At 57.5% G+C, this 22993-nt stretch overlaps 1 protein-coding gene across 8 annotated transcripts in view; it reads right to left on the bottom strand.

The window, feature by feature from the left end:
- Nucleotides 1-226: 226 nt before the first annotated feature.
- LOC133342499 (chromodomain-helicase-DNA-binding protein 2-like) overlaps nucleotides 227-22993 on the bottom strand; it is a 56829-nt gene continuing 34062 nt past the window's right edge. For 6 of the 8 annotated variants that reach the window (XM_061552145.1, XM_061551687.1, XM_061552031.1 and 3 more), the window contains 23 exons: nucleotides 22548-22736; nucleotides 21739-21898; nucleotides 20787-20939; nucleotides 19970-20041; nucleotides 19318-19467; nucleotides 18182-18330; nucleotides 17332-17428; nucleotides 16446-16547; nucleotides 15750-15920; nucleotides 14713-14897; nucleotides 13983-14024; nucleotides 13393-13520; nucleotides 12905-13043; nucleotides 12410-12560; nucleotides 11619-11744; nucleotides 11265-11408; nucleotides 8996-9112; nucleotides 7934-8116; nucleotides 6963-7141; nucleotides 5016-5115; nucleotides 4196-4370; nucleotides 2976-3273; nucleotides 227-1891 (listed from right to left, as the gene is read on the bottom strand). In XM_061552145.1, coding sequence (XP_061408129.1) covers nucleotides 1465-1891; nucleotides 2976-3273; nucleotides 4196-4370; nucleotides 5016-5115; nucleotides 6963-7141; nucleotides 7934-8116; nucleotides 8996-9112; nucleotides 11265-11408; nucleotides 11619-11744; nucleotides 12410-12560; nucleotides 12905-13043; nucleotides 13393-13520; nucleotides 13983-14024; nucleotides 14713-14897; nucleotides 15750-15920; nucleotides 16446-16547; nucleotides 17332-17428; nucleotides 18182-18330; nucleotides 19318-19467; nucleotides 19970-20041; nucleotides 20787-20939; nucleotides 21739-21898; nucleotides 22548-22736 — 3637 coding nt within the window. In that variant the 3' untranslated portion in view covers nucleotides 227-1464. The remainder of the gene's footprint in view (nucleotides 1892-2975; nucleotides 3274-4195; nucleotides 4371-5015; nucleotides 5116-6962; nucleotides 7142-7933; nucleotides 8117-8995; nucleotides 9113-11264; nucleotides 11409-11618; nucleotides 11745-12409; nucleotides 12561-12904; nucleotides 13044-13392; nucleotides 13521-13982; nucleotides 14025-14712; nucleotides 14898-15749; nucleotides 15921-16445; nucleotides 16548-17331; nucleotides 17429-18181; nucleotides 18331-19317; nucleotides 19468-19969; nucleotides 20042-20786; nucleotides 20940-21738; nucleotides 21899-22547; nucleotides 22737-22993) is intronic. The other 2 variants (XM_061551766.1, XM_061552105.1) reach the window with 1 other exon arrangement.

The following is a 22993-nucleotide window of genomic DNA, read 5'->3' as shown; positions in this document are numbered from 1 at the left end:
ACCCACGACCTCCTGCAGACCAGGCGAGGGAGTTAACATTTCACCAGCATGGCGAGATTAACACGTCAATGACCCCCCACCCCGCACGCGTGCACCTGGCGAAAGCAAAGCATGGTCACGGCATGGTCACAGATGCTCACGGCACGGTTACGGATGGTCACGCGTCGTTCAACAGTGTACAATGCGGCGACGACACAATCGGCAAGTTCCAGTTCGGGACGCGATAGAAAAAAAACTCCGTTTATTGTGAGGTGCACTATAAACACATATGTACACAGTTTAGCGCTGACGAAGGTCCAAAAAAACATGATCAACCATTTATAAATTAATTCCCAACCGGCTGCCGCTGTTTTCGAATTGGAAGAGAGTTGCTTGAGAGCTGCGAGGTGGTGGTGGTGGTGGTGTGGGTTTGAGGGGGGTGTTAAAGGAGAGGTGGTGGGGGGGGGGTGGTCTTGCATCAGGCCAGGCATCGAGGCACGGATAACCGGTGACCTTGCAGCATCCAGGTTCACAACCCTGGCGGACCGCCGATTTCAACGACCTCCGAATTCGCTGCGTCCGCGGCAGCAGCAGTGTCCTTATGGCGGCAGACCTCGTGTGTCTCTCCCCCCCTCCCACCTCTTTCCGCGTTCAAATGTATCTTTTCCCTTCTTTAAACAGTTTCCTCCCTGTGCATTTTCATTTATCGTTCCCTCGCTTAAACGCGCAACAAAGCCGGGGGGGGGGGCGGGCGGCCCAGACAATCACACACGCACACACGGGGGAACCACCGCCCCCCCCCCTCAACACACCGGACACCCCCCCCCGACCCCCGCCGTGTAAAAAAATACTCCTCGGCGAACTCGGAGGGTGGACAACACACAACGGGTGCGCGCGGGCGCACGCACGCACGCCCTACATTTATTGTCGAGTTGTCATTCGCCCGCCACGCTCCCTTGATGCGTTCTCTTCCGTCCATCCTCCCCCCTCCGCCTGCGCTAACGGACGGGCCCAGCGCAGCAAGGAGCGGCGGGCGTGGGCCAGCGTCACCAACAAATGTCAAAAAGACGCCCCCCAACCACTTTGCCGTCGCTGACCCATCTCCAGAACGTCTTATTCGGCGCGTTTTTGTCAAAGGCATTTGAACTCTCCACGTGCTGACGTGGACGCGCCCGCAGAAACAACCGTTGTCACGTGTGCAAAAGCTCACGAGGGGGAGGGGGGGCCACAACCACCCAGCCGCCCACCCCACCAAGGACAAGAGCAGAGAGAGCGTGAGGTTGGCCAACTCTTCGATTCGTCACCGCCTTTCCCGCCCCACCCCCGCCGCCAACCGACTCCCACGATGCTCGCACGACGCTCCACTCGCTCGCTCGGCCTCCCGCTCCCTCTCGTCGATAAAAAAAACATTTCATTCCTTTCGCTTTCAAGACGGCCGGGGGCGTGGCCGGGTCCGCGGCTGAGCAGTCTTTCCCGGCCGCTCCACTACGTCTTGCGCGTGTTCCAGCCGTAGTCCGGCGTGTTGCGGTGGTCGCGGTCCAATGGAGAGCGAGCGTCGTACGGCGATCGCTGCACCAGCGGCGAGCGGTGGCCGCCGGCGCCAGCGCCACCACCGCCGCCACCACCACCGGCGCCACCGCCACCGGCGCCAGCGCTTCGCCCGCCATCCGCCGAGCCCTTGGCGTCACCGTGGAAGCGATAGTGCTCCGATGCCCCTCCACCCGAGGGTCCCCGGTAGTCGCTCGACTGCTTGACGTTGCGGTAATCGCTGCCGCCACCTCCACCACCGCCACCACCGCCTCCACCGCCTCCACCTCCACCACCACCACCGCCGCCTCCACCACCGCCGCGGTATTCACGGTCGTGAGGACGGAAGTCGTCAGGCCGACGCCTCTTCATGTCCGAGTGATACCTGTGAGGGCACGGGGGGGGGACACACACGCAGATTGAGAGGTGTCGGAGGTGAGTGCGTGCAGACTGGTGTGTGTGCAAGTTGGTGCGTGTAGGTGTGCGTGTGTGTAGGTTGGTGTGTAGGTTGGTGTGTAGGTTTGTGTGTGTGTAGTTGTGTGCGTGTAGTTGGTGTGTGTAGGTTGGTGTGTAGGTTGGTGTGTAGGTTTGTGTGTGTGTAGTTGGTGTGTGCGTGTAGTTGGTGTGTGTAGGTAGGTGTGTGTGTAGGTGTGCGTGTTGGTGTGCGTGTAGGTTGGTGTGTGTAGGTGTGTGTGTAAGTGTGTGTGTGTGTAGGTGTGTGTGTAGTTGTGTGTAGGTAGGTGTGTGTAGGTAGGTGTGTGTAGGTAGGTGTGTGTAGGTAGGTGTGTGTAGGTAGGTGTGTGTGTAAGTGTGTGTGTAGGTGTGTGTGTGTGTAGTTGTGTGTGTAGTTGTGTGTGTAGGTAGGTGTGTGTAGGTAGGTGTGTGTAGGTAGGTGTGTGTAGGTAGGTGTGTGCGTGTTGGTGTGCGTGTAGGTTGGTGTGTGTAGGTGTGTGTGTAAGTGTAGGTGTGTGTAGGTAGGTGTGTGTGTAGTTGTGTGTGTAGTTGTGTGTGTAGGTAGGTGTGTGTAGGTAGGTGTGTGTGTAGGTGTGTGTGTGTGTAGGTAGGTGTGTGTAGGTAGGTGTGTGTGTAGGTGTGTGTGTAGGTGTGTTGTGGGGAGCGGTAGTGTAGCGGTTAGCGCGCTGCGCTATGAACCTGGCGACCCGGGTTCGATTCCCGCTCACGGCTAACACCAGTGACGATTATCTGAACCGGTCCTGGGCCTCCCCTAGGTCGACTCAGCCTTAAATGAGTACCTGGTGCGGTGTGTAAACATCGCCACTAGGGAGACAAAGGCGGTCGGGCGTGGTGCTGGCCACCCACCCCCTCGTGTACCGTTCCGGCCTTCATAGGTGCTCGCTAACAGCACTTGCCCCTACAGTCTGTTCAGGCTATACGGGGGATCTTTGTCTTTGTAGGTGTGTGTGTGTGCGTGCGCGAGCTTCTCCCCCCCCACGAGGCTCCCCGCTCACCGGTCGTCTCCGCGGTAATACTCGCCGCGGTGGTCCTTGTCGCCGGGGTAGGTGTTGCCGAAGGGCCGCTTGCGCCCCGCGTCGCTGTAGTGTTGGTGGTGGCGGTAGCCGCCCCCCGAGTTGTGGTGCTGGTCCGAGCGCCCGCGGTGAGACGAACGGTCCTTGTAGTGGTGCGAGCCGTAGCCCTGGTGGTGCCTCTCAGAGCCCCAACCGCCACCGCCACCACCGCCGCCACCACCGCCGCCGCCACCACCGCCGCCGTGCCCGTACACACGCTCCTTCTGCCTCTCCCCCCAGTCTGAAACAAAACACGCAGCAGTTTGCTTCACATTCAATTGCAATTATTTGTAGGGAGTGCAGTGTTGAGATCTCTCACATTTGAGAAACTCTGTCCTCGCTGGTCCAGTCCTACACCTACAGCGTGCAGTCAGGTGAAGCCGAGACAAAAGTTTGTGTTTCACCAGGCGAGACCTCAAGCGGCCAGGCTGCAGTATCTCATTTACAGAGCGACCTGGAGCATCAGCCGACTTTGGCGGCCAAAACAACCCCTGCGTCTGACAGCATGCGGGAGGGGCATTCACTCAGTACCGATTAACGGTTGTCAACGATTATTGTAAATGTTACTGCCGTCGATGACGAGCCTGCTGCTAACGTTGCCAAATGCTGCTGCGAGTGACGCTGCTGCTGCACGTGCGCCAAGTGCACGTGTGACAGGTGTGCGCGCACAAGGAGTAGTGCGCGGAGTGTGTGTGCGGAGTGTGTGCAGAGTGCGCGTGCACACGCGCGAGTGTGCGAGTGTGCGCGTGCGCCAAGTGCACGCGTGACCGGTGTGCGCGCACGAGGAGTAGTGCGCGGAGTGTGTGCAGAGTGTGCGTGTGCACGAGCGAGTGTGCGTGTGTGTGCGTGCGCCAAGTTCATGTGTGACCGGTGTGCGCGCACGAGGAGTAGTGCGCGGAGTGTGTGCAGAGTGTGTGCAGAGTGTGCATGCACACGCGCGAGTGTGCGAGCGTGCGCCAAGTGCACGTGTGACCGGTGTGCGCACACGAGGAGTAGTGTGCGGAGTGTGCGTGCGCACGCGCGAGTGTGCTAGTGTGCACGCGCGAGTGTGCGTGTGTGCACGTGCAGAGTGTGCACGAGCGAGTGTGCTAGTGCGCACGAGCGAGTGTGCTAGTGCGCACGCGTGAGTGTGCGAGTGTGCACGTGCAGAGTGCGCTGCGTACCCGACGGCGGCCGCTTGTGCTGGTTGGCGTAGGGCTCGCGGTGCGGCCCCTGCTGCGAGGGGGGGTAGTGCGACTGCGAGTACGACGAGTCGCGGCTCGAGCCCGACGGCTCCGGCGGGAACGGCTTCTTGGCGACGAAGTTCTGCTTCTCCTGCCTCGCCTTGGGCTGCTCCGACTGCACAAAGACAAAGGTTCCCCCGTGTGGACTTTGACAAGACCGTCGAAGCAAGTGGCCGCGCGCGAGCGGCACCTGTGCAGGCCGGCACGTGCGACACGCGGGGGCGAGTTTGGGTGGTCAGCACCACGCCCGGCCGATTAAGGCCGTGTGACGTGTGGCACGCCCGCTGGGAGGTCACGGGACAGACCCAGGTGCCATGGGTCGCAGACATACACAGGCAGGCACACGCACGCCTGCACGGGGCACAATTGTTCATTGATATTTTACACGGTTCTACGTCAGTTTATTTTAATATTTTTTTGCCCCGAGACAAAGTGGCCATTCGTATCTCACGCAGGGCAGCGCGCGACCCCCGATAGCGCAGAGCTACCTCTCGGGATCCCTTCAGGTGACCTCTGTTGCACACAGGAGCGGGGGGGGGGGGTGACGGGGGGTGACGGGCAGCACCTTGCCACCCACGCTGCCCGAGAGAGTGTAACGCTCATCAGACTTATTTAATTCTCACAGCTGGGATTTTGTCTAAAATTAAGGGCAGGATAAAAACTTAACACGCCCATTTTATTCGTGGAGTCCGCTGGGTGACCGGGAGCCGAGACCGTCCACTCTGGCGCGCCGCGGCCCGCGCCTCTCCGAGAGACTCACCCCGGCCTCCTCGGCGCGCTTCTTCACCGCGTGCTTGTACAGTTTGTGCAGCTTCCGCGCGTCAAACTCCGTGAACTTCGACACGAAGATCCACAGGTTCCTGCAAGGGATGCGGGCGGGGGCACACGTGGCGAGTAAGCGGGCGGGCGAGCAAACTGTGGGTGGAGAAACGACCCGAGCGAATGGACGGGTGAGCACGCGACAAAGGGAGAACGGCTGAACGGGCGGGCGAGTACCAGAGGTCGCAAACAGGTTTTGATTCACCATTGGAACCTCATTTGCCAGTAAAAAAAATATGATAATTGGTTTTTTACCCTTCTATCTGGCAACAAAACTGACACCTTTTTTGACAAAACTGATAATGTGCACTCTCCTTAAAGTTGATTGGTCCACACCCGAGACAGCTTTCCTTAGAGCCTAGTCTCAATGGTATATTTTGATTCCTTACCCGTACCCGGCCGCACCAGGGTCGCAAACGGGTACCTGTACCCGGCCGGGTAGGGCACGGGTTACCCGTACCCGATACCCGGCCGGGTACGGGTAGCCAGTTATCGGGTAGGGTACGGGTTACCCGTACCCGATACCCGGCCGGGTACGGGTAGCCGGTTATCGGGTAGGGTACGGGTTACCCGTACCCGATACCCGGCCGGGTACGGGTAGCCGGTTATCGGGTAGGGTACGGGTTACCCGTACCCGATACCCGGCCGGGTACGGGTAGCCGGGTATCGGGTAGGGTACGGGTTACCCGTACCCGATACCCGGCCGGGTACGGGTAGCCGGGTATCGGGTAGGGTACAGGTATCGGGTAGGGTACGGGTTACCCGTACCCGATACCCGGCCGGGTACGGGTAGCCGGGTATCGGGTAGGGTACAGGTATCGGGTAGGGTACGGGTTACCCGTACCCGATACCCGGCCGGGTACGGGTAGCCGGGTATCGGGTAGGGTACAGTTATCGGGTAGGGTACGGGTTACCCGTACCCGATACCCGGCCGGGTACGGGTAGCCGGGTATCGGGTAGGGTACGGGTATCGGGTAGGGTACGGGTATCGCGTAGGGTACGGGTATCGCGTAGGGTACGGGTATCGCGTAGGGTACGGGTATCGGGAACCCGATTGCGACCTCTGGCAAGTAACGAGCGAGCGAGCGCTGCGGGCAAGCCCAAGCGACGGGCCTATAACGGCGCAAGCAACGGAGAACGACGGACGGGCGAGCGAACGTGCGGTTGAGCCAAGTGATTGGATGAATTTAATAAACAAGCAGCCGGAGCAGGCGAGCTAACGGAGGAACGGGCGAGCGTCAAATGCGAGCGACCCAGAGACGGAGTGAACGGGAGGAGGGCGAGGAAGCCAGGAACAGAGGCGGCAACGAGACCGGGAGAGCGGCAAGGGGCTCGCACGCGGCCAGGGGGAGGAGTCAGCGAGACGGGAAACGAGAGAACGAGCGGGCACAGCAGGTATGTTACCCTATTTGCATTTTTGTAATTTTATATTGTATATTATAGCTATTGTATAGTTTAGATTTTATTTTATTCAATGTTTACATACTTTAGCTCCTTAGTATTAGTTAGACTTGTACCTTTAGTATAGTTAGACTTGTAAACCACTTATTTAAGATTTAAGATTCCTAAATGTTGAATGTATGCACCTTCCGGCCAAAGTAAATTCCTTGTCTGTGCGAACTTTCATGGCGAATAAAACCCTTTCTGATTCTGGTTCCACATTGCCGGGCCGGCGCCGCCAAGATCCTGGCAGTTGCCCCGCGATTACAGCGCAGACTCGGCGGGGTTCTGCACACAATTTGGCGAGCGAGCGAGCGAGTGAACGAGCGAGCAAGCGACCGAGTGAACGAGCGAGCGCATCACAGGGGCACCGGTGAGCGCAAAGAGGCCGAACGAGCGGGCGGGGTGAGCCAAGGGTGACCGGTAGCGGGCGGGCGGGCGGCCTCACCGTCTCCACTGCTTGACGATCTCGGGGTCCGCGTGTTTCTGCAGGCACTCCGAGATGTGGTCGCCGATGCGCAGCAGGCAGTGGCGCGTGTGCAGCAGCTGCTCGCGCTCCGACAGCCCCTCCTCGGGCTTGTCCAGCTGCTTCAGCGCCTTCTTCACCGGCCGCATGCGCTCCTTGCACTGCGGCGGCGGACACGCGCGTTGTCCGGTGAATAAACTTAATGCACAGGTTCGAGATTTGAAGCTTTCGTGACTGCAAGGATTCATGCTCTTAGGTTTTTCGGTAAAGTCACGTAGGTAAAGAAATAATAGAAATAAAATAATAAATCACAACGTTTCGGAGGCAACACAAGTCTCCGTCATCAGGTGGGACCGTCACAGCTAGATTTACTGACTTGTGTTGCCTCCGAAACGTCGTGATTTATTATTTTATTTCTATTCTTCATTTTTTACCTACGTGACTTTACCGAAAAACCTAAGAGTATTAATGCACAGACCCCGCTTGGGAAAAAATGTTTTGCCCTCAATGGATGCGCCCCCCGACCTTGTGAAATCATATCGAAGCTAAACGGGGATTGAGCCTGGTTAGCACTACTGAACATCTGTGAAAAAAGAGCTTCATCGATAAGCTCATCGGTTTCCTCCAGGATAAAGAAAGATTCACATTTCTGACTTTGATGGGAAACTTCCTGGGGGACATCGAAGCTTTGTAAGGCTTGGGTTGGAAAGCGTCCAGCAGATGGCAGCACAGCAACGGATTCCAAATCCGTGCCTGCAAATATTTCAGTGTAACCACGCTACCCATGCACGTTCCACCAACCCCGGCCTCCAGAGCGAGGGAGACGGTTTGCAAGTCCAGTGGCGCTGCTAACCACTGCGCCACCCATCCCACCGCAGCTGCAGCGCCACCACCACCACCACCACCCCTAGGAGGGGTGGATGGATTGAGGAGGGGGGGGGGGGAGAACTCACGATGCTGAACGTCTTCTGGTCCAACTCCTCCTCCGTCTCCGTGGCGATGAGCACGGGCTCGCTGCCCGCTGTGATGTGCACGGGGCCCTGGGGGATGGAGGCCTTGGCCCCGGCGCGGGTGCCCCGCTCCCCGCTCTTCCCGTCCGCCCGGCCACCGCCCTCCGCCCCCTTGCCGGTCCGCGGCTGGGCGGGCGACAAAGCAACGGCGGCGAATCGTTACCATCGTTGTCAAGAAAGCCATCGTCTCACCCCAGTGGCGATGTTGTTTTAGAGATCGCACGCCAGGCACTCGTTTGAGGCCGAGTTAACCTAAGGGGGGCTCCAGTTCAAATATTCGGTTGGGGTCCATCATGCACATACCCACACACTATCCCAATAGCACGGTTGGCTAAATAGTGTGCGAAGGAAGTTCAACACACACATGTACTGCACCTATACACACAGGCACACACACCTATACACACAGACACACACACACACAACAACAACCGCCATTCGCCACTAAGTGGCGGTGACGTCACCACGACGCTTGTGCCAGGCCATGTGCACCTTGAGGCCCACACACACACCTATACAGACACACCTATACACACACACACCTATACACAGGCACACACACGCACCTATACACACAGACACACACACACACAACAACAACCGCCATTCGCCACTAAGTGGCGGTGACGTCACCACGACACTTGTGCCAGGCCATGTGCACCTTGAGGCCCACACACACACCTATACACACACACCTATACACACACACACCTATACACACACACACCTATACACACACACACCTATACACACAGGCACATGCATACACACAGGCCCACACACACACCTATACACACACACACCTATACACACACACACCTATACACACACACACCTATACACACAGGCACATGCATACACACAGGCCCACACACACACCTATACACACACACACCTATACACACAGGCACACACACTCACCTACACACACAGGCACATGCACACACACAGGCACACCTATACACACACACACACACACCCTGTCACACAGACACACTCGCGCACCTTTTCTTTCTTCTCGCGTTTCTCCTTCTTGCCTCTCCGCGCCTCCTTGCCGTCCGCTCCCTTCTCTTTGTTCTCCTTCTCCCGCTTCTTCTTTTTCTTCTTCTCGCCGCCGTCGTCCTGCAAGCGCAGAGGCGTTGCGCCCGGGGTCAACAAACGCGCTTCACACGCACCACCCCACCCCACCCCGGGGTCACCGCCCAGCAGCCACGCCAACTAAAACTCAAATACCAGGGGACGCCACTCTACTTGCGAACATTCGACTTACGACATTTCAGAGATACGAACAAAAGCTGTCCGTACGTCCAGTTGCCCGTTCGGACCGACCGTCGTAAGTTTAACCGCCGCGCAATAGAAGGCGGTGGTGGCATCTACATCTGCGGAACATGAAGAACCAGTAGCAGCTACATCTACAGAACGTGAAGAACCAGTGGCATCTACATCTGCAGAACGTGAAGAACCAGTGGCATCTACATCTACAGATACGTAAAAAACCAGTGGCATCTACATCTATAGAACGTGAAGAACCAGTGGCATCTAGATCTATAGAACGTGAAGAACCAATGGCATCTACATCTACAGACCATCAAGAATCAGTGGCATCTACATCTACAGAATGTGAAGAACCAGTGGCATCTACATCTAGGAGGCGATTATACAACTTGTCAAGCCATTCCGCGTGTTTAGTGTACACGCCGTAGAACGTGCATGGAATCGACAGGAGTAAAGTTGGACTTATGAACAGACCTCTAGAAATAGACGAGTCCCTGGTATTTAAATTTTACCAGGTAAGGCCCCACTCAGATATATCGCTTTATCAGAAGCAACTTGGCTCAGACAAATGATAGTTCAACGAAGTTGGCTTGTTGTGTAAATTCAGAGGCCAAATGATAAAAAATGCGTACGGATTCTAAACGTGGAGGGAAAAAACCGGAGGACCCGGAGATAAATCCGAACGACCACAGGTAGACACGCAAACTCCAAATATACAGCAAACTCCAAATACACAGCAGCAGGCGTCAGGGTCGAGATCGAACCCACGACCTCCTGTAGACCAGGCGAGGTAGTTAACATCTCCTAGCCACCGTGATGATGATGATGAGAGAAAGAGAGAGACACACAAACTCCAAATATACAGCAGCAGGCGTCAGGGTCGAGATCGAACCCACGACCTCCTGTATACCAGGCGAGGTAGTTAACATCTTCTAGCCACCGTGATGATGAGAGAGACACGCAAACTCCAAATATACAGCAGCAGGCGTCAGGGTCGAGAACGAACCCACGACATCCTGTGTGCCAGGCGAGGTAGTTAACATCTCATAGCCACCGTGATGATGAGAGAGAGACACGCAAACTCCAAATATACAGCAGCAGGCGTCAGGGTCGGGATCGATCCTACGACCTCCTGCATACCAGGCGAGGTAGTTAACATCTCCTAGCCACCGTGATGATGAGAGAGACACGCAAACTCTAAATATACAGCAGCAAGCGTCAGGGTCGGGATCGAACCCACGACCTCCTGCATACCGGGCGAGGTAGTTAACATCTCCTAGCCACCGTGATGATGAGAGAGACACGCAAACTCCAAATATACAGCAGCAGGCGTCAGGGTCGAGATCGATTCTACGACCTCCTGCATACCGGGCGAGGTAGTTAACATCTCCTAGCCACCGTGATGATGAGAGAGACACGCAAACTCCAAATATACAGCAGCAGGCGTCAGGGTCGAGATCGATTCTACGACCTCCTGCATACCGGGCGAGGTAGTTAACATCTCCTAGCCACCGTGATGATGAGAGAGACACGCAAACTCCAAATATACAGCAGCAGGCGTCAGGGTCGGGATCGATCCTACGACCTCCTGCATACCAGGCGAGGTAGTTAACATCTCCTAGCCACCATGATGATGAGAGAGACACGCAAACTCTAAATATACAGCAGCAAGCGTCAGGGTCGGGATCGAACCCACGACCTCCTGCATACCGGGCGAGGTAGTTAACATCTCCTAGCCACCATGATGATGAGAGAGACACGCAAACTCTAAATATACAGCAGCAAGCGTCAGGGTCGGGATCGAACCCACAACCTCCTGTACACCGGGCGAGGTAGTTAACATCTCCTAGCCACCGTGATGATGAGAGAGACACGCAAACTCCAAATATACAGCAGCAGGCGTCAGGGTCGAGATCGATTCTACGACCTCCTGCATACCGGGCGAGGTAGTTAACATCTCACGTGAGAATAACCAACCCAAGAGGCGAGGAGCGGGTACCTTGATCTCGCCCTCCTCCTCCGACGCGTGCTCGGCGGCGCGGGGAGAGCCGCCGCTCGTGCCGTCGGGCTGCCCCGCGTCCCCGCCGCGCGCACCGCCCTTGCGCGCTTTTTTGGCGTGGACCCTGCGGGGCTTCTTGTTCGTCTGATGAGATGCGGGGGGGGGGGGGGGGCAGTGGAGAGAGAGGAAGAGCGGGTAAGACGCTGGCTTGGCGAGCCGCGGGCACGGCTCTCGCGCCGGATTCCCCGGGACGCCGCACGCACGCGGAGATCACAACGAGCGCGGCGCCAAGACAAAAACAAGCGTCACGGCGACGTCTGGGCGTGGAACGTGGCGGTGCGACGAGTGACGCACCGCCTGGGCCGCGGGCTTCAGGGCCTCCCTGCGCAGCATCTCCTTCTTCAGCAGCTTGACGAGGTAATCGGCGCGGGTCTGAAGCTGCTTCGCCTGCGGCTTCAGCTCCGGGTCGTCGGGCAAGATCTGTTGTCGATGTCGTGGGGGGGGGGGGGGGGGAGAAACGAAAAAAGACCATTTGACACAAGCGTGGCACAGTCGGGTTTTTTACAAATCGGGTTTAATAGTCTTTTTAGAATTAAACCCGATCACCTGAGATTGGGAGAAATCCGGTGTAATTGGTTCTAATTGCAGAACCACACTTCGCCAACTTCTCAACGATGGGCTTCATCCATTCCAAGCTCAGGAACTCACTGGCGGCGCCCACGATTGTGGAGGAGAAGCTCGTGTTCATCACGACCAACCTGCCCGCCGCATTCTACGACTACCCCGTGCCCGACGGCCCCCCCGAGTACGATCGCAGCACCGACGAGGAAGCAGCCTAAGCCTTGGATCAGAGTTACGTATTCATTAAACCAGGTTTTAATTCCCCGAAACCGGGTTTAATTGTATTAAAGAAAAAACCCGATGCCTGCCGCTGGAAAAATCGGGTTTTTTCCACCCATGGTTTGACAACACGCCCTGTAACAGATCGACGACGGAAACCCAGGGCACCCGGAGAAAACCAATGCGGCGCGCGAGGGGGTAACACTGAGCGGTGCTGACTGTGGCCTGTGAGGTGGGGAAGGGAGGGAAGGAGGGGGGGAAAGGCAATGGGGGGGGCAGGCAGAGACAGGCAGGCAGGGCCGTGCCTTGTCGGTGAGGTTGAGATCGGGGTCCATCTTGACGAGCTCCCAGTTGCCGTAGCCGTACTCGTGGATGCCCACGAGGAGGTTCGAGTCCTCCTCCACGCCCCACTCCGAGTCAAAGTGCGCCGCCTTGGCGCGCGACGACAGCCGGTACCTGCGGACGGCAACGCGCCCAGCCGTCGCATTAACACTCGCCCAGCCGTCGCGTTAACACTCGCCCAGCCGTCGCGTTAACACTCGCCCAGCCGTCGCGTTACCACTCGCCCAGCCGTCGCGTTACCACTCGCCCAGCCGTCGCGTTAACACTCGCCCAGCCGTCGCGTTAACACTCGTGGCGAGCACGACGGCCGCCGCTCGCCACCAAGTGACGGCAACGTCGCCCACAGAGCATCAGGCGAGGAATTGAACTCGGGTCGCCGGGTTCGCGGCGCAGCACGGCAACACCGCTAACGCCACGGCTCCCCACATGGCCCAGGACAAATGCTCGCACGCGCTCACCGCTTGCGCTGTTCAGGGTCGGAGGGGATGGCTTGGTGCAGCGGCAGGAACTCCTCCTCGTGCGCCAGCAGCGACTTGGCGTTCACCTGCACGCCCGACAGCCGGAACGCCGGCCCTCGCTTCTTACCCCGGCCGCCACCTGCAGACGGCGCAAGATCACCCACAGCAGCAGCAACGACAAAAATAAATAAATCAGCGTCACCATCGCACGTTCACGCGGCGACGTAATCCCGAGCGCAGCGGGGTGCCCTCTCGCGGCGGGGGCACAGCCGCGCGCAAAACGCGTGAACGCGACGGTCGCGCGCGCCGTCTGCGGGTACCGGTTTTGGCTGCGTCCGCAATGGGATCGGCGCGCGGTGCCGTGTAGCGACGTGCTTTGGTGCGGCATTGCGGTGCGGACCGGCAGTTTGGCGTTGCGGTATGGCGATCGAGTAAGGTGCGGTGACGGCGAGGTGGTGTTTTGCGCGGTGTGGTAGTGCGGCACTTGCCGTCGACTTTGCCGTCCGCTTGCTCCTGCATGGCCTCCTCGCAGCCGCGGTGGATCAGCTCCCCGAGTCGCTTGAGGTCTGCCGCCGACTTGTCCCCCAGCTCCGCGTCGCGCGCAATCGCATCCAGCCTTGGGGGGGGGGGGGGCACGGCACAACCATTAACATCACAATCACCACCGCAAACACCACGACCAGCATCACAACCCACTGCAACCGCCGTGAAGACGACAACGCCGGCACAACGAAGACCGCCGCCGCAGCCACCACCCTCACCACAACTGCCGCCACCCCGACAACCCCGAGCAGCTAAAATCAGCAAGCTACAGCGACGCAAAATTATTCGTGAGCAAAGCGGATATTCCGTTTGACGTGTAACAGCCCGAGCCCTCCGCACAAACTGACCGTGATAGCGCGAGAGGTATTTTGCAGACAGCCAGATGCGGTATGGGGGAGACTATCGCCACCACCCAAGCACTACCCTCCCGCTCGCACTGCTGGACGGATGTCCTCCCGGACGCGTGCGATAAAGAGCTTCATAGCTCATTGGATTCCTCCAGTCTAAATATAGATTCCGATTCTCGACTACTCACCTCTCCAACGGCGCTCCGAATCGCTTGTAGCTTTTGATGAACCTGTAACGACAGCAAAGAGTCAAACCACGGTAATAAAATAAAGCACATTCTAAACTAACGTTGGGAGCGTTAGTGACGTTAGCTGTTAAGTTCGTTTGTATGCTCGCTCGTATCCTGGGTTAACACTCTCGTGAAGACGACTCTGCATAAATATTCTAACTAGGCGAGGCAGGCCTGGTTACGTTGAGGCCTAATAAAATCAATAAAAACCCTCTTCTTGGTTCTTTCGGTAAAGTCACGTAGAAGGGAAATAATAAAACATAATAAAATAAATATATTTTATTATATTAGTTTATTATGTTAATTTTTTATTATTTTATTATTTCCCTTCTACGTGACTTTACCGAAAGAACCAAGAAGATGAATCCCTGCAGTCACGAAAGCTTTAAATCGAAATTTAATAATAATCCTGTTCCTAAACAAGGTTGATGCAATGCCAATGACCGTTCACCGCCCGTGCACTAGCGCCCGCCCGTGCACTAGCGCCCGCCCGTGCACTAGCGCCCGCCCGTGCACTAGCGCCCGCCCGTGCACTAGCGCCCGCCCGTGCACTAGCGCCCGCCCGTGCACTAGCGCCCGCCCGTGCACTAGCGCCCGCCCGTGCACTAGCGCCCGCCCGTGCACTAGCGCCCGTCCGTGCACTAGCGCCCGTCCGTGCACTAGCGCCCGCCCGTGCACTCTCACGCACCTCCGGATCTCCGAGTCGGTGAAGCCCTGCACAGTGTCACGGGGCACGGTGCGTGGCCGGCCCCGCTTGCGCGGCTTCTTGTCGTCCCCCGAGTCGTCAGAGTCGCTCTCCGAGCCCGACGAACGCCGCTTGCCGCGCCGCCGCCGGCAGCTCGCGTCCGAGTCGCTGCCGTTCACGTGCACCGGCTATAGCCGAACCCACGTGGACACACACACACACACAGACGAACGCGATAAGCCACGCGCCAAGACCGTGCCACGCCCGATTGAATCGCTATCTTGCCATCGGCTTCACATCCACAGAGAAACACTTTCCATTGTCGACCCCTCTGTACGTTTCATCTCGTCTCCCAATATTTTTCCAGAGTGCGCAAACGGCGCCGCGTGATCTCGAACACAGAGCAGTGCGACCCTAATTATTCGAGAATGGCCCGTGGAAGTGGACATCGTGGCGCCAGCTCAAAGATCCCTTCCGTTGACCTCCGGTGTACACAGTAGGTGGGGGGGGGAAGGGGGCGTGCAGAAGTTTGACCTCCCACCTTGCCACAGAGCGAAATTTTGCCGCACATGACAGTCAAGTGGAAATCTTAATTCTCAGGAGGTGTAATTTTATCAAACGCACATCTGCACACGCGTACACAGACGCCCTCCCCCCCCCCGTCTAACCTTAACAGACTTGTTCGGGCAAGTGCTGTTAACAAGCCAGCAATGAAGGCTGGCACGGCACATGATGGCATGGGTGGCCAACACCACACCCGGTCGCCTTTGTCTCCCCGAGTAGCGATGTTTATACATCGCACCGGGTACTCATTTGAGGTCGAGTCGACCTAGCGGAGGCCCGGACCGGTTCAGAACAATCATCACCCTTGTTGCCCCCGTCAGCGGGAATCGAAAATCGGGTGGCCGGATTCATAGCGCAGCACCACGAACCGCTACACCACCGCTCCTCCACACACACACACACACACGTGTACACACACACACACGTGTACACACACACGCAAGCACACGCCTACACACACACACACGTGCACGTGCCTTCTTGGTACGCATGCGTGGCAGCATGCAGATCTCGAGCAGCTCCTTCTGCCGCTCCTCCTCCTCCACGCGCTTCCAGTGCTCCTCGGGGATGATCTCGTCCCACGAGCGGACGGCCAGCGCGTCCTTCAGCTCCTGACCCTCCTCGTCCATCGTCGCAAAGTTCGCCACCTGAGGGAGGCGCCGTCGCCAGGAGGTCGCGGTGGGGACGGTGGGGGAGGGTGTTGTGGGGTCACGGTGACAAGGTGGTCACGGTAAGCCCACTTCGCAGTACGGTACAATAACTGCAATCGGTTTGTACGTTCTACTACTCCCCGTCCTGCGCGAGTTTCTTCCGGGTTCTCCGCTTTCCTCCCATAGAAAAAAACTATAACACACAATTTAACTGGTGTTGGTCCACACAACATCCCGAACGCTGAAAAATTCCCTGCAAGTTACTCAAGTGAGATCGCCCGCCCACCCCCACCCCTACCTCCCCTCACATTGAAAAAACTTGGCAGGACCCTCCTAAAAAAAAAAAAATAGTCTTGAGACTCGGGGGCGACGCTTTACTCTGCTAACCTGCGGTCCTGCAAACGTGGAGGGTGACGGCGAGCGGGAGAGACCCCTGTTGTGAGCGAGCGAACGAACAAGCGAGCGAGTGAGTGAGTGAGCGAGCGACCAAATGAGTGAACGAGCGTGTGTCCCCCCCCCCACCTTGAACTGCGAGAGGAGCTCCTCGCCGGCCGTGGGCAGCGAGCTGTCGTCGTTCTCCCGCGTCTCCGCTCGCCGCAGGATTTCGTCGATGTCCATCTCCTGCTAAGGAGAAAACGACGCGGCGCGCCAGATTTAACGCGAGTGCTCATTCCCCGAGGACCGACGGAATCGCGCGCGGCGATTCCGTGACGCTTTCGAACGAGCGTTACGTCACGCAAACATTTATTCGGCGATGTCAACAACCGCGAGCAGAGCCACGTGCGTCACGTGCCAAGTCTTGCATCACCCACGAGAAGCTCGCTTTTATTGTCGAAAAATCGGTAGGACATCGATACCCTTTTGAAATTTGTACTTGGATACTTCATCTATTTCATTTGGGTCTTTCGGTCAAGCCACGTCGATAGGTTGAAATAAAAAAGTCTGTCTCAGCAGCTGTATCTCTTTTTTCCTCTTGATAACGATTCGCTTGTGTTGCGATCGAAACGTGGCCGTTTTTTGTTATCTTCTTTCAACCTAACACGTAGGCTTTCACGACCAATATTATTCATAATAAAGGTTTTTGGGGATAGATCGTGTTAAAATAAATGCATCGTTAACCCACCACCACCCGACACAGCCAATTAGTAAGGTTTGTCACTTTAACAAAGCGTGCCAATTAGTTACTTCAGCACATCGGTGTATTGGAGAGTAAACCTACAACATTTACAATTCTAGAATGACATTTTGCAGGGTGAACCATCTTCATCAGGCAACGTGTTCAAGCAACTGCAGGACGGACCGGGAGGACCGAGGCGATGACAGCCGCCAGGGTGCGGGGGGGCCGGTGGCCCCCTCACCACCTGGCCGTTGCCGTGAGGGGCACACGGGGACGCCACCGCGTCCGTACCTGCGAATCCTGCTCCTCGGCCTCGCCCTCCTTGAACAGTTCCTCGGCGCCAAATTTGAGGATGGACGCCAGCTCCTCCTTGTTGAACGGCGTGGAGCTGCGGCGCACGACATCGCAAGGCCGCTGTGAGCAGGGGGATCGAGGAACTCACGGACCCGGGTTCCAGCGGGGCACCCCGCCCCCCCGTCTGATATACCCCGCCCCCCCCCCACACCCTTCTTTATTGAACAGCGCCCAGGCCCCTATAGGGCGCAGGTGCATCGCCTGCACGACCGATGGCTCCAGAGTAATATGCGAGTCTATAGGTTCTCCGTTAGTCTGTGGGTACGATACTAGTCCAAAATCTATGTTAGCCTACAGGTCTCCAAGTCAGTCTATGGGTCATCGATGGGTTTCGGTGGCACACTGTGGATGGGTGGAAAGGGCCCTGGTGCGAGGAATTCAACGTCCCCCTCACCACACCGCAGCCCACAGAAAGCGAGATGTTAACCACCTCGCCTGGCATACAGGAGGTCGTGGGTTCGACCCCGACTCCTGTATATTTGGGCGTTTGCACGTTTCTCTCCCCGTAGTTGCTTGGATTTTTCTCCGGGTCCTGCAGGGTTTTCCGCCCCACATTTAAAATTAACAACGTGCGTTCAGAGTAGTTTGGCTGCTATAAATCTCCACATAAGCCACTTTGAGCTATCATTTGCAATCGCCAGGTTCGCTTCTGAAAAACAGCCCCTTTACCTCCGATTAGCACGGTTGGCGACGTACGGCGCGAAAGAAGTTCAACATACACGCGTATAACATACCTGGCAAAACACTAAATAGTTTCAAGTTCATAGTTTTGAAGCCCCCAACGCACCTGGAGGGCGCCGAGCCCTTCTGCAGCACCGTCTTGCCCGTCGTGTCCATGCGCTGGATCACCAGGTGGTCCAACACCATCTTCTTCTTGGCTCGCTCGATGATGTCCTCCTCCACGGTGCCGCGCGTCACCAGCCGGTAGATGTTCACCTGCGACGGAAAGCCACCCCCCCCCGCCACGTGCGACAAGCGTCGATGCGTTAGTCCTGCCCGTCCGTCCGTCACGTGGGGGGAGGGGTGGGGGCTGGCGCTATAACGCTCGTAAACAACGCACAACGTGAATGTGTCGATGTTGTATTAGCAACTCCTTCCCGAGAGAAAACTGGCCAAGTGGTTCGAAGGGTTTTCGCAAAACTTTAAACCCGCACTAAAAGGCCCCCCCCCCCGCCTCTCTCCTGGACGTCCCAGCCCTCCCGACCAAGGTGCCCCCCCCCCTCCCCACGCAGCCCCCCAAAGTATCCGTTCAGAACTCTCCCAGAGCAGTGCGGACCCTTCGTGTTAGAGAACGGCCCACAAAAGCGGATATCATGGAGCTACTTCTGAGGCCCCTTAAGCGACCTCTTGTCCACACACAGGAGAGAGAGAGAGAGGGGGCAGCCCTTTCCCTGCCGCCCTCCCACAAAAATGCTTGGGTGCTTTGACGACAGTCAAATCCATATTTTAAATTCTCTAAACTGGAAATGAAGTCCAGACGGACACCAATAAGAATTGTATTACTGGTAGGAACCTCCTGGCTACACCAGCCCACAGGGGATTGTTGTCTCCGTCCGTCCGTCGTGCAGGGAGAGGCTGGGTGGGGAAGGAGGGGCTGGGTGGGGAGGAGGTGGGGGTGGGGAGGGGCTGGGTGGGGAGGGGCTGGTCACCCCGTGGTGCCCTTATAAAACTCAACGTTTAACCTACTCACGCCGGCTTGTGCCCGCCCTCACAGTCGGCCATATTTGCGGAAAACACCACGCCGCCGTTGACCCTGGCCATTGACCGAGCAACCCAACGTTCCTACCAGCTCCCTCCGCAGGAATGTGTTGTGCGATCATAAAGACCAAGTATTGTTGACTTCGATGTCACTGGAACCGCATGTATACCCCTCCACACATTGAGCAATTCGTCATGCAGGGGTTGGGGGACGGGGTCACACACCTGCTTCTTCTGGCCGATGCGGTGGGCCCGCGCCTGAGCCTGGAGGTCGTTCTGTGGGTTCCAGTCCGAGTCGAAGATCACGACCGTGTCGGCAGACGCCAGATTAATGCCGAGGCCGCCGGCGCGCGTCGACAGCAGGAAGCAAAAGTCCTGCGTGGATTGGTCGGAGGAGAAACGCCGGTCTCGTCTTAACCAAATACACGGGGAGGTCTTGCCAAACGCGCTCCATTGTGCAGAGGGGCCCCCCCTAGGGCAAGCAGCACTACGTAACCCACGCGCATAGCACGCGCCACACTACGCCAGAGTGGACAATATACCGCGCACAGCACGCAACACACTACACCACACAAAGATACGTGCACCACACAACCACCAACAGTGCAGAGCTTGCGCTACACCACACACAGTACGCACACCACACAGTACACAAAGTGCAAGTACTACACCACACACAGAACACACACCACACAGTACACAGCATGCACTACACCACACACAGAACACACACCACACAGGGCATGCACTACACACAGTACACACCACAGTGCACAGAGCCTGTTCTACACCACACACGGTACACCACCACACACGACACAGTACACGCACCACACAGTACACAGAGAGCTACTTTGGCCGAGGACCCCCTGCTCACCTCCGATCCCTCGGCGTTGAAGTGATCGAGAGCCTGCTTCCTCTGCTCGTTCTTAATGGACCCATCCAGCCGCTGTGGAAGACACGGCACAAGCGTACACGCGTGTCACGCGTCGCACGGCAGCCCGCGGCGCCCGGCACAACCGAGGGCCCGCCAACACGGCGTGCGAGCGGCGACGCGGCCCGGCGGCTCAGACACGCCGGTCGGGTCGACTCGTATCCATTGCTCCTTGGGTCGTCAGGGAAAGGGAATAACATTTTGAGTGAAGTCTACAGCGACCTGAACGTTAAAGACAAAATTGCCTCCTCCTGCACAACGAATGTCCAACTTCCACCAAAATGTATTATTTATTTCCACCTCATGTCTCCCTGCTCAAATGCCCCTAGTGGGTGGTGGGGGGACAATGATCGGCAGACCTGAGCCAAGGGTGGAAACGCCACATTCCCATTTCAGCACAAGTCCCTCCCATAGGACCCATCACTGCTGATGTTTGACCAAGTTCTCGTCATCTTATTTTGCCATCGAAAGACGACGAGCCTGGTTCAGAATCAGAATATTTATTTCCACTCGAAGAATCCAATGAGCCATTGTGCTCTTTTTCACAGATGACCGACAACGTTCATGAGCAACCCCCTCCAACCGTGACCGCGGCGGGGGCTCTCCGACCAACATCGGCTGCTCGACCCACTAAATAAATGAATACTCACCAAACCCACGGACGGACAAGGCCTCAATTCCAGCAACGGCTCGGCAAACCCCAACTGCACACGAACGAGCGAGCACGGACGCAACGCGACGCACGAGAGCGCGACCTGACCTGGAAGGGGAAGTGCTTCATGGCGAGGTAGTCGGCGAGGATGTCGAGCATGCGCACCATCTGCGAGAAGATGAGCACGCGGTGCCCAGTCTCGCGCAGCCGGCACAGCAGCTTGTCCAGCAGGATCAGCTTGCCGCTGCTGCGCACCAGCGACTGCTCGCAGCGGCAGCCGGTGCCAACCGGGGGGAGGGGTGGGGGAACAGAGGGGGTACGAGGCAGCGAGTGAGGAGGAGAGACGCGAGGCAACGTGCGCACCAAAATAATGAAATGAAAGATCCGCGTCGTTGTAGAGGTGGCCGAGTGGGCTCGGAGGGTCCGACGGTTGAAACATCCACAGGCGTAGTAGGCAGATTGTCATTGGTTGGCCTATGGAGAAAGTCAAACTTTCTGCTCACCCTGCTCAGCCACCAGTCTATCCAGTCGCTCACAAATATGCCCACTCTTCCAACCAACAGACCCTACTCACTTGCCAGAGGTCGCAAACGGGTTTTGATTCCTTACCCGTACCCGGCCGCACCAGGGTCGCAAACGGGTACCCGTACCCGGCTGGGTACGGGTAGCCGGGTATCGGGTAGGGTACGGGTATCGGGTACCCGATTGCGACCTCTGTCACTTGCTCAGCCACCTACTCGACCACCCACCCACTCACCCACCTACCAACTCCTGCCCACTCAACCACTCAGCAGTCGCTCACACCTGCATTCACTTTCATCCATCCATACACCCACCCATCCTCTCACCCATCCATCCACACACCGCCAGACGACTACCCACCCACCCAACTTTTACCCATCTACCCAACTATACCACGGCGGGCCATTTCCAAGTGGGGCCCGCTCCAAAAACCCTGGGATCCGGACACACCTGGCAGGCCTCCCACCGCCCCATAAGCTGTGGGCGGCCAACTCAAGGCCCCCCCGGGTGGGTTCAATGCGGCGGTGGCGGCGCTCACCTGCAAGATGTCGTGCTTGTCCCCGTTCTCGTCCTCGGGCAGCTTGATGAGGTAGCAGTGGTTGCAGCATTTCTTGAGCTCCATCATGATGTTGAGGAAGCCCGATGTGCTGCCCCGCGTGCCTTTACTCAGCGCTTTGAAGTTCCTCGTCAGGATCCACCTGGGGAGGGGACAAGGAGGGAATGGTGGGGGGGGGGGGGGAGTGTGGCGGCCGACGGCGTTAGTTGGTTGCGAGGGCGTCGGTCGCGAGGGCTGTTAGTCGCTAGCAGAGGTCGCAAACGGGTTTTGATTCCTTACCCGTACCCGACCGCGCCAGGGTCGCAAACGGGTACCCGTACCCGGCCGTACCCGTACCCTACCCGTACTCGACCGGGTACGGGTACCTGATTGCGACCTCTGAGATGAAGCCATGTTGCAGGTGTGGGTGGGTTGATTCTCGGAACTTGAATTGTGAGAAGAGACAAGACGTTGGGAAATGAGTGACAAACAGTTACTCACCAGTGACTCACGGTCTACCCGTATCCGGCCGCACCAGGGTTGCAAACGGGTACCCGTACCCGGCCGGGTACGGGTAGCCGGGTATCGGGTAGGGTACGGTTATCGGGTACCCGGTTGCGACCTCTGGTCGCTAGGGCGTCGGTCCCTAGGGTGTCGGTCGTTGGGTTCCGTCGGTCGCTAAGGTGTCGGTCACAAGGGCAGTCGGTCGCTAGGACGTAGGCCACGCGTGCGAACGGGAGATGGCCTCGCTCGTCGGGAATCGAACGGAAGGCCCTTCAGCAGGCCCGCGAGGTGCGAGCGTGGCCACGTACTTGTAGTAGTGCTTCTGCTGCGGCGTCATCTCCACGCGCAGGATCTGCTCCACCTTGGCGGGGAGCGAGCGCTCCACGTCCTTCTTGACGCGGCGCAGCAGGAAGGGCTCCAGCTCCTTGTGGAGGCTCACGTAGCCGTTGTCGCTGCCGCTGCCGTGCACCGCGTCAAAGTCTTCCCACGCGGAGAACCTGCGCACGCGACGCGGCACCGCGGGTGGGCGGGCAGTTGCATTGTTGTTATTGTATTGTACGTTGGAACTTATTTCACACTGTACGTAGCCAACCGTGCTAGTCCGAGCGGTTGGTGCGTAACTTGAGTAAAAATGTAGAAACGTTAAGACAGCAGAACCCTTCCTCCTAACGATGGTAATTGCTTCCACAAAACCGGTCGTTAAGTGATTTGGTCGTCAAGCGAGTATAGCAAATGCACGTTAAAGGCATAATTC

This window comes from Lethenteron reissneri, chromosome 1 (assembly GCF_015708825.2).
Source record: "Lethenteron reissneri isolate LAM-NWPU_2019-01 chromosome 1, ASM1570882v1, whole genome shotgun sequence".
Lineage (NCBI taxonomy): Eukaryota > Metazoa > Chordata > Hyperoartia > Petromyzontiformes > Petromyzontidae > Lethenteron > Lethenteron reissneri.
This window is presented reverse-complemented; position numbering and strand designations above follow the sequence as displayed.